Source organism: Spea bombifrons, chromosome 8, assembly GCF_027358695.1.
Source record: "Spea bombifrons isolate aSpeBom1 chromosome 8, aSpeBom1.2.pri, whole genome shotgun sequence".
Classification (NCBI taxonomy): domain Eukaryota; kingdom Metazoa; phylum Chordata; class Amphibia; order Anura; family Pelobatidae; genus Spea; species Spea bombifrons.
The window spans coordinates 14,635,317-14,651,350 of NC_071094.1; the positions used below are offsets into that span (position 1 = coordinate 14,635,317).

The following is a 16,034-nucleotide window of genomic DNA, read 5'->3' on the forward strand; positions in this document are numbered from 1 at the left end:
TCCCTAGGGCCCCTAGATATGCCACTCTGCCTCTGATATGCCACTCTGCCTCCTATGTTTTATGCCCCCCTGTCACCCTAGATATGCCACTCTGCCCCCCTCATATGCCACTCTGCTCCCCTGATATGCTTTATGCCCCACTAGGTATGCCACTCTGACCCCCAAACATACCAATGCACCCCCAGACTCGGTGATGCCTAGTGGGGGCAGCCGATGTACATCCACACTATGCGTGTAGACAACCTCTGCTGCTGCGCTCCGCCATAGAAGCCCCAGCGGAAGTTCCGGCAGCAGCGGAAGTTGTCTGCGCGTATCGCACAGGTCATGTAACACCGACGCTCCTTCATGGAATTCCCGGCGGAAGTGCCGGCAGGGGCGGGCTGGGCCGGGGGGCAATTGCCCCCCAGGCCGCCCGAAATCTAATCTAAACGGCCGCTGGGTGCTGATGCCGCCGGCCGGCGTTACTTTAATACTTTTTTTTAAAATTTAATATGGCAAGCCGGATCGGCTATTAAATGAAAAAAAATAAGTATTAAAGCAGCGCCGGCCGGCGGCATCAGCACCCAGCGGCCGTATGCGATGGCCGCCAAGTGATGGGAGCAGTGTGAGGGGTGAAAGCTCCGCCCCCTCGCACTCACCTTTCACCCCTCACGCTGCTCCCATCACTATGCGGCCATCAGATTGTTGGAAATCGAATCTAAACGGCCGCTGGGTGCTGATGCTGCCGGCCGGCACTACTTTGATACTTTATTTATTTATTTTGAATATGGCAAGCCGATCCGGCATATTAAATAAATTAAAAAAAAAGGATTAAAGTAGCTCCGGCCGGTGGCATCAGCACCCAGCGGCCGTTTAGATAGGTTTTCCAGCAGTCTGATGGCCGCATAGTGATGGGAGCAGCGTGAGGGGTGAAAGGTGAGTGCGAGGGGGCGGAGCCACTTCACTTGACTTGCCCCCCAGGCCTTAGGCTGCCAGCCCTCCCCTGAGTGCCGGCAGGAGCAGGGTTGTCTGCACCAGAGAGGAGGATCCAGGTCCCCTGCATTGCTGCGGGCGATCTGGATCCTCACCCTACTGTCTGCCCGCACCAGGGCTAAATAAAAAAAAGATAAACACCCACCCGGCGCCCAGAACTGCCATGCGGCCCAGTTGCGGCCCGGCGGTTGGGGACCCCTGCTCTACATAATTATTCTCATTGATCTTCCAGCAAGAAAGAGAATGCTGTTGTAGCAACTTCATTTTGTTACAATATTCAGCTGGTATGCTTGTATCATTTTCTATATCCATAGTGCAGAAGAAGATTGAGTTACTAGGAGTAGAATTGTAAGTACAATTTAAATTAAAAGAAAATCAGGTTAAGTGATGTGTTTTTTTGATAATTAATCCTGTTTTACTATACACTCCACACGACTAGCTACAATAATACGCTTACTACAACAGAGTAAACCAGTAAATCTGGTAAAGAAAAACAAAAACAAAACAAACATACTATCAATTTCTATCACTTATGTTGTAGGTACTGTATATATTTAGAACAGCAGTTTAAGGGTGTGTTTGAGCAAAATATCCAATTTCATGAACTCAAAACATCATGGCTTATTTTTATTTTAAAGTTACTAAAATCTAAAGCATATTTATTTTGATTAAGAAGTATGTAAATATACTTCCTTATTCATAGTACATCATAATCACAGTAAGCAATTAAAGTGGATTCTACAAATTTCTGTATATTAAGAAAACCTTCAAATTGGTTCAGTTGGCAAAATTGATTTCATTAAGTATTTAAGTTGATAGTCCTCACAATTTCTTAAGATATTGTGCCAGAAGTGTTTTACAATAAAAGTTAACCCATTGGGCCACAGAAGAGTGGTTAACAAAGTTTTACTGTCATGTGGTCAGGCTGTTTTAGAACCTCGGTGCTATATAAGTCAAGAGCATGGTTGATCCGTATGATCTCACTATTGGTCAACTTCAAACGGTGCTTTAGCATACAAGTGAAGAGGTCCAGTTGTGGCTTTCCTGGCCCAGTTGGGGGGGCCAAACGATTGATTCTTTCCCGGATGTCTAGCATAAGCAGCATAACTGAGGAGGAGGCATAGAAATGACCACCTTGAGAGTATGACTGATTTACCTGTTGAACTGCACTACGCAAAAGGTCTGGGTTAAATCTTAGGCTATACCCATACAACTGTACTTCTGAGATTTTCACATAAAACTGACGTTTCATAGGGTCAGATAGGTCAACAGGACCTTGTCCAGTCTCATTGCGTAGTAGTGACTGTAGACGTGTCCGGCTACGCAGGTATATGTGAACCGTTTCAAAGAATGTTTTCCATCGGTTGCCCAATAAGAGGGTCCAGTTGAAGCACTGACTATTTTGTAGACGTGTCTTCTCCCATCTTGGATAGCCATATTCCCCAAAAGGCATACTCCATCCTTCTGAGTGGCTCCCACTAAAAGGATTTACATAGACAAAAAAGCTGGGATCAAGCGTTGTATTTCGAGCATGACAAATACGCATGGACATTCCAATTACCATGTGAAGGAATTCTACTCTGTGTTTGTTGCTCTTCAGTGTGAGAGACATTCTTTTCCTCCAACGTGGATCAAAGTAGGTGTCTAATCGTATCTCATTGCTGATAAAAGTTGTGTGCACATGAAGTCGAGAGTCCATTTTTTGAAGGAGATAACGCAGCTCTTGATCTTGGAAGTCCAGCTCTGTTTCTAAACTCATAAACTGCTCACTGCGTTCAGAGTCCACATTCTGTGCTTCACAACGACCCCTATACAACTTGAAACCCTTGTTACATGAGCCACAAAGAGAAATGTTAGCCATGCTGCACATGGCACAGCTCTGGTTACCTCCTATGGTGCAAGGGACGGGTCTCTGACATAGAGTACTTCCTCCATGGCATACGCAGCTACTTTGACTTTCCAGAAATGTGCCCCAAAAGCCATTCTCATTACAATAAAGGAGAGACTGCACATGAGCAAGCCATTGCTGGATTGTCCTAAGAGAGGGAGAGAGAAAGAAAGAAGATAATAAAAAAGACAAATAACAACTGTCAGCAACAACATAACTTCTACAGCTTTGAAAGCAATTGAATTAATTAAAACTAAGTATAGCTTGAATGTTTGGATTTCAGTCAGTAAAATTGTTTTGGAAATATTTGCCTATTCTACTTATGGAAGCCAAGATCTGAGGCAAACATTGACCCACATCCAATGGCATCACTAGGGTTGGTGTCACACGGTGCAATGACACATGGTGTCACTGACGTTGGTGGGCGGTCCCGCTGACGTCGGGGGAGTTCCTGCTGAAGTTGGTGGGCTGTCCCGCTGACGTTGGGGGAGTTCCCACTGACGGCAGTGGGAAACACCCCCATTTGAAGGAAAAAATGGGTGGAGAGTGGGGCGCATCAAGACCCCGCTCCCGCGACCCGGCGGATTCGGGTCTTGACCCAGAGAACTGGAGGAGCAGCGATGGTAGGGTGATCCGAGGCAGATTACACTCTCATAGAGTTCCATGCCTGTTTTGTTGTCACCCCCTGTAAGGTCCGCACCACCCGCACCCGGCTTCTAACATCCCCAGCTTCTAACATCCTTACAAAGGAAGCCAGACCCAAGAAGGTGCAAACAAGCAGGCACAGTTATTTATGAAAAAGGGAGGAATAACCATACGAACAGGAAAATAGAATGGCTGTTCCTAGGTTATACACATTAGAGGGTTTATCATAAGTATCATATATATCATATATATAACAACAACAGGCATCTGGCTCAAAGAGATTTACAGGGGTAAACATTTACTATATATTAACTTAGTAGTTACTGTGTTACATTTGGGGGAATGCATAATTACAAGCTTCACCATTATTTGTTTTTGTTATTTTTTGTTCTAGATGCAAATGTTAGGTGAAGAAATTATTCATAAGTTATGACGTGATTAGCAACATATATAAAAAGTAATTAAAAAATAGGAAAAAATAAAATAAAAAAGTGGTAATGTATGGTTTGATTGAGGTAAATTGAATTGGCCGGGTTCAAAGATGTCTCAAATAACACATAAGGGCAGGATGACCAGATGTGAAAATTCCAAACTGAAAAATGTTCACCTCCCAAATGTGCCCTTTTAGCCCCCAAACAACCTAACCTATGCATCGGTGGTATCACTGTTATTTGGGAGAAGTAAATGTATACCTGAATTATAATGTGCGTGAAAAAACGCCCAAAAATGCAACCATAAACATTGACAAAGGCCAGTAATACAATTGGAAAACGTTAAAATACTAGAATTTTAAATACCATTGAGTGTTTAGTTTTCAAACATATATGGTTTGATGGGGTAAATTGAATTGGCAGACTTCAAAGATGTCCCAAATAGGGCATGGGGGCAGGATGGCCAGTTGCCAAAATTGCCAAATGGACATGCCCCAAATGACCAGATGTTAAAAAACGGTTTTGAAATACAGCACTTGTATTTTAAAGACAGCCATTCTAAAAAAAAAACTATATATTTTTTGTGGTTACACTAACTTAGAGAGAAGAAAAGTACAGTTAAACAGCAACTCTGCAAAAACACTGTCACAAAGGGTACAACATTTTTTAAAAAAACAGCTCTCTACTTAAGGGGTTAAATAGGTGAGATGGATGAACAATGCATTTCTAACTATACAATTTAGTAAAACCCACCCACCATGCGAAGAGACATGGGTAATTTGCACACACAAAAATCACACAAAAGTGAGCTAAGACATCATGCTGTGACATGGAAATTTAGGATGTATGTTGATAAAAGGTGTGAGTATGTCATTTGATTGAGAAAACAGTGTGGGTAAGGCTGAAAATAATGTTCAACTGAGTGATGCATGTTTCATTTTTTGTGTGTGTACCAAACATGTATTTATTGGGGGGAAAATGCTTTTTTTTTTTTACATAAAATTTTTATTGAGATTTGCATGGTCAAGGAAATATCACAATGCCAGATGGTAAACACACGTGAATAAACAATCAGAGAGTCCACAGAACATCGTGACCAATATGCGCTGAATACAGGCAGAGGCGGAGTTACATACATTTGAGAGCCGCAGCTAAGCTGCCAGAGAAATCTGACAACCTGTCACGTCTGCAATACAGCAGAGGATCCTCGCTGCAGAAATTGGGAAGGCGCCTCCTGGCGGAGGTGGAGAGCCCAGCAACGGAACACTGAAGTGTATAACGGACACAGGAGCGTAGCGAAGTACAAATATTCATACAATAATAAATAAATATAAATAATAAATAATTCGTACAATAATAAAGAAAAATAATAAATTCAGGGGTCAGGCAGAAGAGTAGTCGGGGTCACAAGCAGAGGTCAGGGCAGGCAGCAAACAGCAAAGGTCAAAAACTAGCCGGAGTCAGAACCAATAAATAACAAGCAATTTCAGGAACGCTTGTGAAGGCTAATAGGCACTATCACAGGCAAAGGTGAAGTGCATACTGAGGGTTTAAATATCCCTCTCAATCACAGGATCCTCCTACCCACCTAATTAGGGGGAGGAGGAAAAAAGATAAATGTCGCTTTAAGAAGCGACATGAATATTTATGAGTTAGCCGTTCGCGCATCTTAGACCACCTGTTAAAATCATCGCTGATCCTATTCCACAAGGGCAGGAAGTTGGCGCGGAACAGACTGGCAGGAGATTTGGTAAGTCGAATCCCCAGGTAGGTAATATAGTCAGATCTCCAGGAATAGTTAAAGGACAGACAGGTCCACAATCATAGACTACTGACAACCAATGCTAAGGGCTTGTGTTTTAGACCAGTTAATCTTGTAGTAGGAGAGACGTCCAAAGGCTTCCAGGAGACGGGACAGATTCGGCAATGTAATCAGAGGCTCCGTAAGGGTCAGAAGGACATCATCCGCATATAAGCAGATTTTCGATTCAACGCATAGTGAATCCATGAATGTTGGGATCGGCCCGAATCGCAATTGCCAATGGTTCCATGGCCAGAGCGAAAAGGAGAGGGGAGAGTGGGCACCCCTGCCTGGTGCCATTGTAAATGTTGAATGGTTTGGAGAGGAACCCGGAGGTGTAAACTCGTGCTGTAGGTCGGTGGTATAGTATAGCAACAGCCGCAACAAAGGCCTCCGGTAAACCAAAAGCGCGTAACACCAACAGCAGGTAGCCCCAGTGTAAGCGGTGGATCACTTTCTCAGCGTCGAGAGAGAGTAGGAGGCATGGAGAGTTCGTTTTCTGGGAGACCTCGTATTATCAGACGGTTGCCGTCCCAGGATGAAGCCGACCTGGTCGTTTCTGATCAGAGCCAGGAGCAGGGCATTCAAGCGATTAGCCAAAAGTTTTGAGTATAGCTTAGTGTCCGTATTCAGTAATTGCCACATTCAGCGGTGGATTTCCCAGGTTTAGGGATGGTAACCACATATGCTTCGGACATTTCTTGAGGTAATGGACCCGCCGTCATAAAAACGGAGAAGAGAGTACAAAGCCGCGGAGCAAGTATATGTTTGAATTTTCGATAATACACGTTGGACAAGCCATCCGGACCCGGAGCCTTGTGCGATTTGAGGCCGGCAATAGTCCTCTCCACTTCTTCTGTCGAAGGTGGTTGAGTAAGGGTGTCCCAATGCTGTCTGGGGAGCTTCGGTATTGGTAACGTGTGCAGAAACTCTGCAATATCCGCCAATCGTGGTTGTGGTAAGTCTTTCTGGTCTTGTCGGTTATATAAAGTCCCGTAAAAGTCTGCAAATTTATCAGCAATCTCCCTGGGGTTGAACATTTTGCCACCCTGAGGGGTCTGAAGATATGCTGCCGTGCTAGGAGGGAACCAGCCTTGTTGCCCTTTGAGTAGTAAGCCAGTTGTAGACGACGTAACGCGAATTCGGTGCGTTGGAGTTGCAGCTTGTGTAATTCCGTCCTGATCTCCTTGAGTTCCTCATGGGTGGTAGCAGACCAGGAGGCTTTATCAGAACGTTCCAGAATCCCCAGACGGGTGGTCAGATCAGTCAGCATCTGTAGTCTCTGCTTCTTTTGTCTAGCAGCAATCTTAAGGAAATGTCCCCATATGACCTCCTTGTGGGCCAGCCAAAGTGTGGAGGATGAGACATCGGGGGTGTCATTAGTGTGAAAGTAATGTGTAAGGGCGCCCTCTATTTCCGCGCATGTGGAAGATTGTTGAAGGAGGCTTTCTTTCAATCGCCATCTAGATGGTGACGTGAGTTGCGGGCCATCCTGTATCGTAATCCACACCGGAGCGTGATCGGACCATGAGATGTGTCCTATTTCCGCACGCTTCGCTCCTTGCAATGTAATTTTATCCACAAGTATCAAGTCAATCCGTGAGTAACTGGAATGTACATTGGAATAAAATGAATAGTCTCTATCCAGAGGATGCAGGATTCTCCACGTGTCAAAAAGTGAATGTTGATGAAATAAGTGTTGCAATTTCAATCCCTGATTGGTCACCAGTTTCAAGTACTTAGTCGTGAGTTTAGCCGAAGAGTCCTGAGAAGGATTGGCCAGGAGATTGAAGTCGCCTCCTACAATCACTCTGCCCATCCGTACCCCATGCAATTTAGTGAATACGGAATCCAAAAAGGCCAGGGGGGGTCACAGGTCTGGGACTGCAGCTGGAAATCAACATTTTTATGAAACAATATTGTCACACCACAAGTCTTCCTGGATGCACGAGCATGATACTCTAAAGGGTAATATTTAGAGGCCAAGAGGCGGTGGTTGGACTTAGACAGGTGAATTTCCTGGACCATAACCACTGAAGCCTTTAATGGCTTAAGCTCCTTAAACAACATTTGACGCTTATGCGGAGTGTTCAGACCACGCGCATTAACGGAGACCACAGTGAGTTGCATTGTAGAGGAGAACAAAGGAGGGCGGAAAGGGGGGTAGGAGGGAGTTTAGGAAAGAGTATGAAAGGAAAAGATACAAAGAAACAACAGAGAGTGTGTTGAAAGCACGTCCACGTCAGACACTATGTCACGGAGCCGCAGGGCAGACACAACACCAAGCGACTGACGGGAGAAAAGTATGTTTAGTATGAGTAGTAGAAAGAGAGGAAACAAGGGCAATTCCATGGAATTGCTGCCACACCAGCAACCACGGATATAAACTTGATCTACCAATACAAGGCAGAAACTGTATACATAACATAAGTAAACAAGTACAATATAAAAAAGGAGGTAACAGAAGTCAATAGAAGACCCTGAGACACGTATAGTTAGAGCCAACACGTCCGCTACGAGAAAACCTGCGCATGTATGAAAAAAAAAAAAGTGTATATGTAAGTGTATGTACGTGCCTCGCTAGGAAGGGATGGAGACTCCAAACCCATGCGGCCACTGAGAGTGGCGGAGGCAATTAGCGTGGAAAAGGAGTGCGTCTGCCTGAGGAGTGATACATGCGCAGAAACCAACAGGCAAACAACAGGAATAGTGACGGCCCTCACAAAAGTGTATGGAGAAATGGGGTCAAAAAACATGGTGAAGGGAACACACCATCCCCTAATCATATGAGGCCAAAAAGAAATACCGAAATAACAAAATATAATAAAAATAGTAAAATAAGGCTATCGTGTAAAAGGTGAAGTGATGAGTAGAGGTGTAACAATTCGATGAGAGACGGGTCCCGTATGCAGAATGGTAGGATATCAGGACGGGTAGTAGCAGGAGGAATAGTGGGACAACAGTAGGAAAGTTCCAATATCATAAACAGGTCACAGTCCAAGGTCGAGGCAGGCAGCAAACAGGCAAAGTCCAAAAAGCAATCCAAGGTCAATCCAGGCGGCGATCAAAGAGTAGTCAGGAACAAAGCAGGAGTCAGGAAACCAGTAAATCAGAATATAACACACTGAGACAGTGATAACGTTTGTACCACACAAGGGCTCAGATTAGAGTGAGCAGGGGGTTTAAATTTAGTGCCAAACAGCTGCAGGCAATAATCAGCCAATCAGATAAAAAGCGGGAGGGGAGGGGGAGGGCCCGCCCCCTAGCGTGACGTACGCAGTTGCTGGGTATGGGATTCCTGGCCGCCATGACAGTGTGCACGTGTGCGCACCTCCAGTGCACCGAGGACGGCAGCAGAACCCTTCCAGGACCTCCCGGCAGGAGAGACAGACGCCAGGACGGCCGAGGACGGCGAAGAAGGCGATCCCCGGCGGCGAGCATGGCTGGAGGACCCGACGGCGGGCACCCTCGAGGATGCCCCCACCCGAGGGAGCGGGACGCGAGATGGCTGGGCGGCAGCAGCGGAGCTCCCTGGACAGACCCGCCGGCGAAAGGTAACAAGAGGTGAGTGTACTATGTGATGTGGGTCAGCAAGAAGGCAGCTCAGTGTATCTAAAATATGCAGGTAAGTTAAACTAAAAACAGAATAATAATAATAAAAGAAAAATATGTAAACCGACGTGCTAATAAGTGAGCAATAACATCACAACGGTCAGGTTGACGCAGGGGACAAGGCAGGAGGAGACGCTGCCGCGGATACCGTCGCTGTGTCGGAGCTATACTTCGATGGAAGTCGTCGTTCGGATCTCACCGGTGGTTGTGTAGTAGCAATATCCCGCGGGACAGGTCGATCAGCTGGATCCTCAGAAGTTGTCCCATCGTCGCGTACCAACTCCCACTGTTGCAGGAGGGAGAGACCTTCTGCCGGTTGGCGGATGATGTGTAGAACCCCATTTCTGGTGATCAATAGCTTGGTAGGGAAGCCCCAACGATAGGGAACATGGTTTTTCCGCAACACCAATGTGATAGGGGCAAAAGATCTGCGTAGGGTGAGGGTTTCAGCCGAGAGGTCAGCGAAAAGATGGAGTTGATCATTGGGCGCGGGAAATTAAGAGCACCGTCGAGCCTGATCCAAAATGGCCTCCTTAGTAGAAAAATAATGGAATCGAAGGACCACATCCCTCGGAATTGACACTGGCAGTGAGTGAGGCTTGGGCACCCTGTGGACTCTGTCAACTCTAAGCTCCGATTCGGAGACTTCAGGTAATAATGTGTGGAAAAAGTCATGTACATACGACCTGAGGGTATCACTAGGCACATCCTCCGGGACTCCCCGTATGCGGAGGTTGTTCCGTCGTGAACAGTCCTCCATATCAGCCATCTTTAGAAGGAGTTTATCATACTTGTCTTCCAATGAGTTGTGTCGGTCCACCAGGTCGTTAAAAGTCGAGGCAAAATCATCAAACTTATGTTCCATGTGGTCAGTGCGGGCTCCAAGTTGCACGATATCATGCTTGAGGTCTAACAGCATCCCCGTGATCGCCTGTGTCATGGATGCCTGCATGGAATCTAGATTATTGCGTAGAATCTCCGATGTTACCGGTGTCGCTGGGTCAATGTCTTGATCTTCCTCATCAGTGTCTGGGTGTGAGATCGGGAAAGGTAAGTCGCCGCCATCTTGAGGCCCACTGCCCGGCCGGGCACGCTTGGAAAAATAATGAGGAAGCTTGTGCGGGGTCTTTTTAGACTGCTTCGTCGACATCACCGCCGTGATAGAGGGTCAGAATACGTACGTATCCACGAAATTGTTCGGTAAATCAACCGGTATAGCTGCTTATTTGCTCGTGTGGTGGCAGAGCTCTTCACTCACACGTCCATCGAGCTCCGTTGCCAGGCCACGCCCCTGGAAAATGCATTTTTAAGAACTCTTCTCCTTTGCACCAGTTTGTTATTGTATGTGTTTCTAAATTGTTCTACTGACTGAAACAGCGCTGCAGAATCTGCCGTCGCTTTATAAATAAATGTAATGTAATATAATGGTGAACACAAAGGACATAAAACGGTCAAAAGTGTCAAAAGTGAAGGGTAAGGGAATAAATTTGAACCTGGGATGATGAGACACGAGGATCAAATAGTGGATTCTCAATAGGTGAAAGCTGTGATCAACAGGAATGGTTCCTACACTTGAGATTTGGAAATATGAATATGTTTACTGGAGTATAGGTAGGTTTTTCTGGGAAGGAACTGCCAATGTGTTTTGATATATAGCACATTATAGTGATGATATAGCAAAGTAACAGTAATAATGCATTAACTTTATCCTGTTACGTGACCCCCTCCCTTTTTTATGTCCTTATGCCTTGCAAGGAAACTCAGATCCATTACTAATGTATACCGATCTGGTTATATGTCCTCTTGCTGGGACAGCCCATTTGTGTTTTTATAGACTTTACTAGGTCAGTACTGGATGGTTAAATTATATTGCTGCAAAGACAAGCTATAGTACAACAGTGTACTGTTACATTATCCACAGATATGCTTTTCAGCCAGACCAGGGGGTTATGGTGTGGGATGACCATGAATTCCCAGCCATTGAGGTAGGGCTGGAACCTCTTGAGAGACCAGACCAACACCTGACAATCCTTTTCAGTGGCAGCATACCACTTCCCGGTTGAGCAGCTTCCAAATTTAGTAAGTCAACAGGTTCTCATACCCCCTTTAAACCACTTGCCTTAGGGCGGCCGTCAATATGAACAACGAGGCATCTGTGTGGATCAAAAATACCTCTAAGCTTTTTTATACTCCAGAGACCAAGCAACATTTCACGGTAGGGCTTTTGTTTTTTGTAAGGTCCAGCAGAGCTTTAGCAATGTCACTGCAGTTGGGGACAAACACTATAGCCGGTGGTCCACAAAAAAAGTAAGCACTTGCTTCTTAGTTTAAGGCATTGGAAACTCCAGGATAGGAGGTTTGGGTCACTGCCCTCCACCACCTACCCTGTGTCCTAAATATTGCACCATACTGATCTGACACTTGCAAGGTTTGATGGTAATACCAAAGCCCTGAATTTTCCACATAAAGATGTTCCTCCCATGTACAGCCATGGGTATATCATCAATGTTTTGTCAAATAATTTTTGTTGTTCTATTATTACTAAATAATAGAACGACAAAAAATAAATAAACTAAACAAATAGTGCTCTCTAATGAATAAAAATGTCTAAAAGAATAATTTACAAATAGATGGTATCCCAGTGTTTGATGGACTTGAATTAATCAGACAGCTTCTTACAGAATTGCCACTCAGTATCTAAAGTGTTACAAGCTGTCAGTGTCCTGTAAATGTGACATGATGACCCACATGTATCGATATATGTTGAGGAGATATAAAAATCACAATGTTTTTTGGTCTCTTTTTTTGATCATATCTAATTTCCCATAAAAAAAATAAAATATGATAAAAAACTGAAAAAAACACATTTTATGACTTTTACCCGAAAAATCTTTTACTCATCCAAAACAGCTAACAAAAAAAACTTGCTAAACAAATTCTACTATTTGTCCTGAGTTTAGAAATACCCAATGTTTCTATTGGGCAATAAGTACAAGTAGCGTTTTGCTATTTTAAAACACATATGTTGCTCTGGCCAGCCAGTCTAGCAGCTTATCTCAATTAGTCCCTCATCGTCCAGCCAGCCTCCGTTCTCCACATAGAACCAAGGACAAGGTCTACAGGAAATAATGTGGCCTAACTCCAAGAGGGCTTCTACCCTCATAGCCACCACATCGATAACTGCCGGGGTCTCTTCAGGATCTCACTTGATCCACAGAACCTATTGTAAAAGGTCTGACAAACTGTTCAGATGGTAACTTTCTTGGGAACCTAACCCTTTTAAAAATAGTCATCACAACTTTTTTGACAGTCTCTGCAGTAATTTTGTTTAGGGCCAGTGTCCAGGTACCTGGTAGGAAAGTCCACTATAGTAAAAAATCTCAGCAAAATCCTCTAGAAGGGTTCCTCAATGATAGGTTGGGGTTAGAGGGATTACAGGTTTTCTGTTCTCACTTACCTACAAGCAGGTACAGATATGGGTATCGGAAGGGTTACTTCTTCTTGGCTGGGCTCTGGCTATAGCTATAGCTTGGCACTCAAAATCTAGAGTATTAGTATAGGCAATTACAAATGTGCTCTACGGAAAAACCAAACTGGTTCTTAGGAGCCTAGGCATGACTCCTACCTCAAAATAGTTTTCGAAGAACATCCATCGGGAGCCCAGACATGACTCTTACCTTCTTGTACCCATTTCCAGTTCCCCAATCCAAATGTACCTAGGCAATGGGTACTTGGATAGATCTTGCTACCTACTACCTAGATGTTCAATATCAATTTGGTCCATTGAGTGTGGGACAGGCAGAACATTTGGAAAGAGTGAGAGAAGAACTGAGTCAAGGGTGAGGTCCATACGGCTTAGCTCCAGGCTGGGGAGGGTCCTCTTGCTCAGGTGGCCCCTGGTAGACCCTCTGCGATCACCTCCCTGCATCCTTTTGTGATACTGGGCCCTGTGACTATGGGGGTGTGGGAGCCACCTCTTTGTTGGACTCCTGTGACTATGTTTGGACCCCTGGCCTCCCAGTGGGCTACCTTGCTGTGATCTATTGAGTCATCCTTTGAGCCAAGCTTTTGTCTCGGGAGTAGAGTGGGTGGCAGCAGTGGGGGTGGGGGCTAAAGGCTGGCAAGTGTTTAGTGGTGGTGGTTTTATTTTATTTCCATTTTGGAAAAAGCATAGGCCTTATCTTTGAATCCGGCCACTTCAATTTACCCCTTTTGCCTGCGGCCATGTGTCACGGAACCGGGTCCATACAGATGACTGCATTGACCCAGCGCGCCCAAAGTTGGACAGGGCCTGGTGCAGGGCGACTGCACTCACCCGGGTGTCACGGAACGGGTGAGCAGGTCTGATAGGAACCCAGGTGCAGGGGATACGAGGGGCTCTGTCTGTACCCCACGATGCATGATGGCTTGGGGTTGTTACAGACAGGCGCAGGAAATAAATCACAGACAGAAGATGCTGATAATAGTTGTATTGCAGATGATGGTACAACAACATATAAACAAGGAAAGTCTCTTGGCTGGAAGCCCTCTGGATGGGGCACACACGGCAGGAAGCCGTCTGGATAGGGCACACACGGCAGGAAGCCGTCTGTATGGGGCACACACGGCAGGAAGCCCTCGGGATGGGGCACACATGGCTAGAAGCCCTCGGGATGGGGCACACACGGCTAGAAGCCCTCGGGATGGGGCACACACGACAGATAAGCCCACTTGCAGGGCACACGGCAGATATCCCACTTGCAGGGCACTCAGCTGCCGGAGTCCACTTGTGGGTCGATGGCCGTAACTCAGGAGCAGATCAGGAACCAAACAGGAGCAGATCAGGAACCAAACAGGCAGTCCTAAAACATCAATGTCAAGGCCTCCGGCTTGGCAGGTTTATAAAGGCTGTGATGTCCAGGTGCACCTTGTTTCCTGGTTATGGCAATCAAGTCTGAGTGCAGCTGGACTTGATAGTCACTCTGAGTGCTTCAGAGTGACAAGAGCGGCCACTAGAGGTTGGGAACGGGAAACGAGCAGCACAGAGTGAAGATAATTCCTATCAGCAAACGGTGGACGATATTTTGATTTTTTCATCTACTCTCCAAGAACATCGTAACCATGTTCGTCAGGTCCTTACCTGTTTTCGCACCCATCGTCTATTCACCACATTAGAGAAATGTCAATTTGAGACTACCCAAATTGAGTTTTTGGGGTTCTGCGTTTCCTCTAAGGGTATTGAAATGGAAAAAAACCAAGGGACAAGCAATTGAACGATGGCCACAACCACAATCTTGTAAGGAGGTATAACGTTTTATCGGTTTTGCAAACTTCTATAGACGTTTTATTCGTAATTTTTCCAGAAGCGTTCTACCCCTCACATCCCTTACGTCTAAGACCGTTTCTGTGGAATACAAGCGCTGAGGAGGCCTTCACCACTCTAAAACAAAGATTTTTTTCTGCACTAATCCTGGTACACCCCAATCCTGAACTACCTTTTTGTGGTGGAGGTGGACGCCTCTACTGTGACTATAGGCGCTATTCTTTCCCAAAGACAAGGAAGTAAAGACTTGCTCCATCCTGTGGCTTTCTATTCACGTAAACTGAAACAAACTATGAGTTGTTGGCAATTAAGTGTGCGTTGGAAGAGTGGAGGCACCATTTGGAGGGGGCACAACACTCATTTCTCATTTTCACCGATCACTGCAATCTAGAATATCTGCAGGAGGCTAAGAGGTTACGCCCTCGTCAAGCCAGGTGGTCTTCACAAGGTTCAATTTTCATATCACGTACAGACCAGGGAGTAAAAATGGCAAAGCTGACGCTCTCTCCCGTCAATTCTCTAATGAACCTGACCACCCTAACCCAACTCAACCAGTAATACTTCCTACACATTTCTTGGTTACTAAAAAAGACTTTCTCAACTCTCTTCGGGACTATTTTCAAATCAGAACCAATCGTCCGACTCAACTACATACCGTAAAATGAGAGGGCCTTTTCTATCATAAAGAGAAGCTGTTGATTCCACCTCCATTTGTGCGCGACGTACTACAAATGTGTCATGACGCACCTTTGGCAGGGCATCCTGGGATAACAGGAACCCTTAATCTATTGCGTCGCCACATTTGGTGGCCCCACATGATTTTTACTGTGAAAGACTATGTAAAGACATGCCAGACCTGTGCCCGCAATAAACCTTCACACCAAAGTCCTCAAGGTTTATTACAACTCATTCCCGTTCCTCAATCTCCATGGTCTTCAGTCTCAATGGATTTTATTGTGGATCTACTCCAATGGACATACTGTAATTATGGTAGTAGTGGAAAGGCTAACTAAAATGGCACATTTCATACCTCTGCAATATCTTCCCTCAGCAGCGGAGACAGCTGAAACCTTTTTTAAAGAGATTGTTCGGTTACACGGGGTTCCTCTCCAAGTTCTGTCTGATAGGGGTTCCCAATTGACATCCAAATTTTGGAGAGCCTTCTGTAAAGGACTAAGAATTGACCAAGCCATGTCCTCCGGTTATCACCCCCAGACCAATGGACAAACTGAGAGAATAAACCAAAGTCCTGAAAAGTATCTACGATGCTTCACTAATTACCTTCAGTCTGATTGGTCCTCCTTGTTACCCATGGCCGAATTTGCACATAATAATATGCGTCCACCCAAGAGACTCCATTTTTCCTACTATATGGACACCATC

General features: G+C 45.3%; 1 protein-coding gene across 1 annotated transcript in view; it reads right to left on the bottom strand.

The window, feature by feature from the left end:
- Window positions 1-1,630: 1,630 nt before the first annotated feature.
- BRINP1 (BMP/retinoic acid inducible neural specific 1) overlaps window positions 1,631-16,034 on the bottom strand; it is a 287,987-nt gene continuing 273,583 nt past the window's right edge. The window contains exon 8 of the mRNA XM_053473899.1: window positions 1,631-3,008. Within this exon, the coding sequence (XP_053329874.1) occupies window positions 1,868-3,008 (1,141 nt within the window). The 3' untranslated portion in view covers window positions 1,631-1,867. The remainder of the gene's footprint in view (window positions 3,009-16,034) is intronic.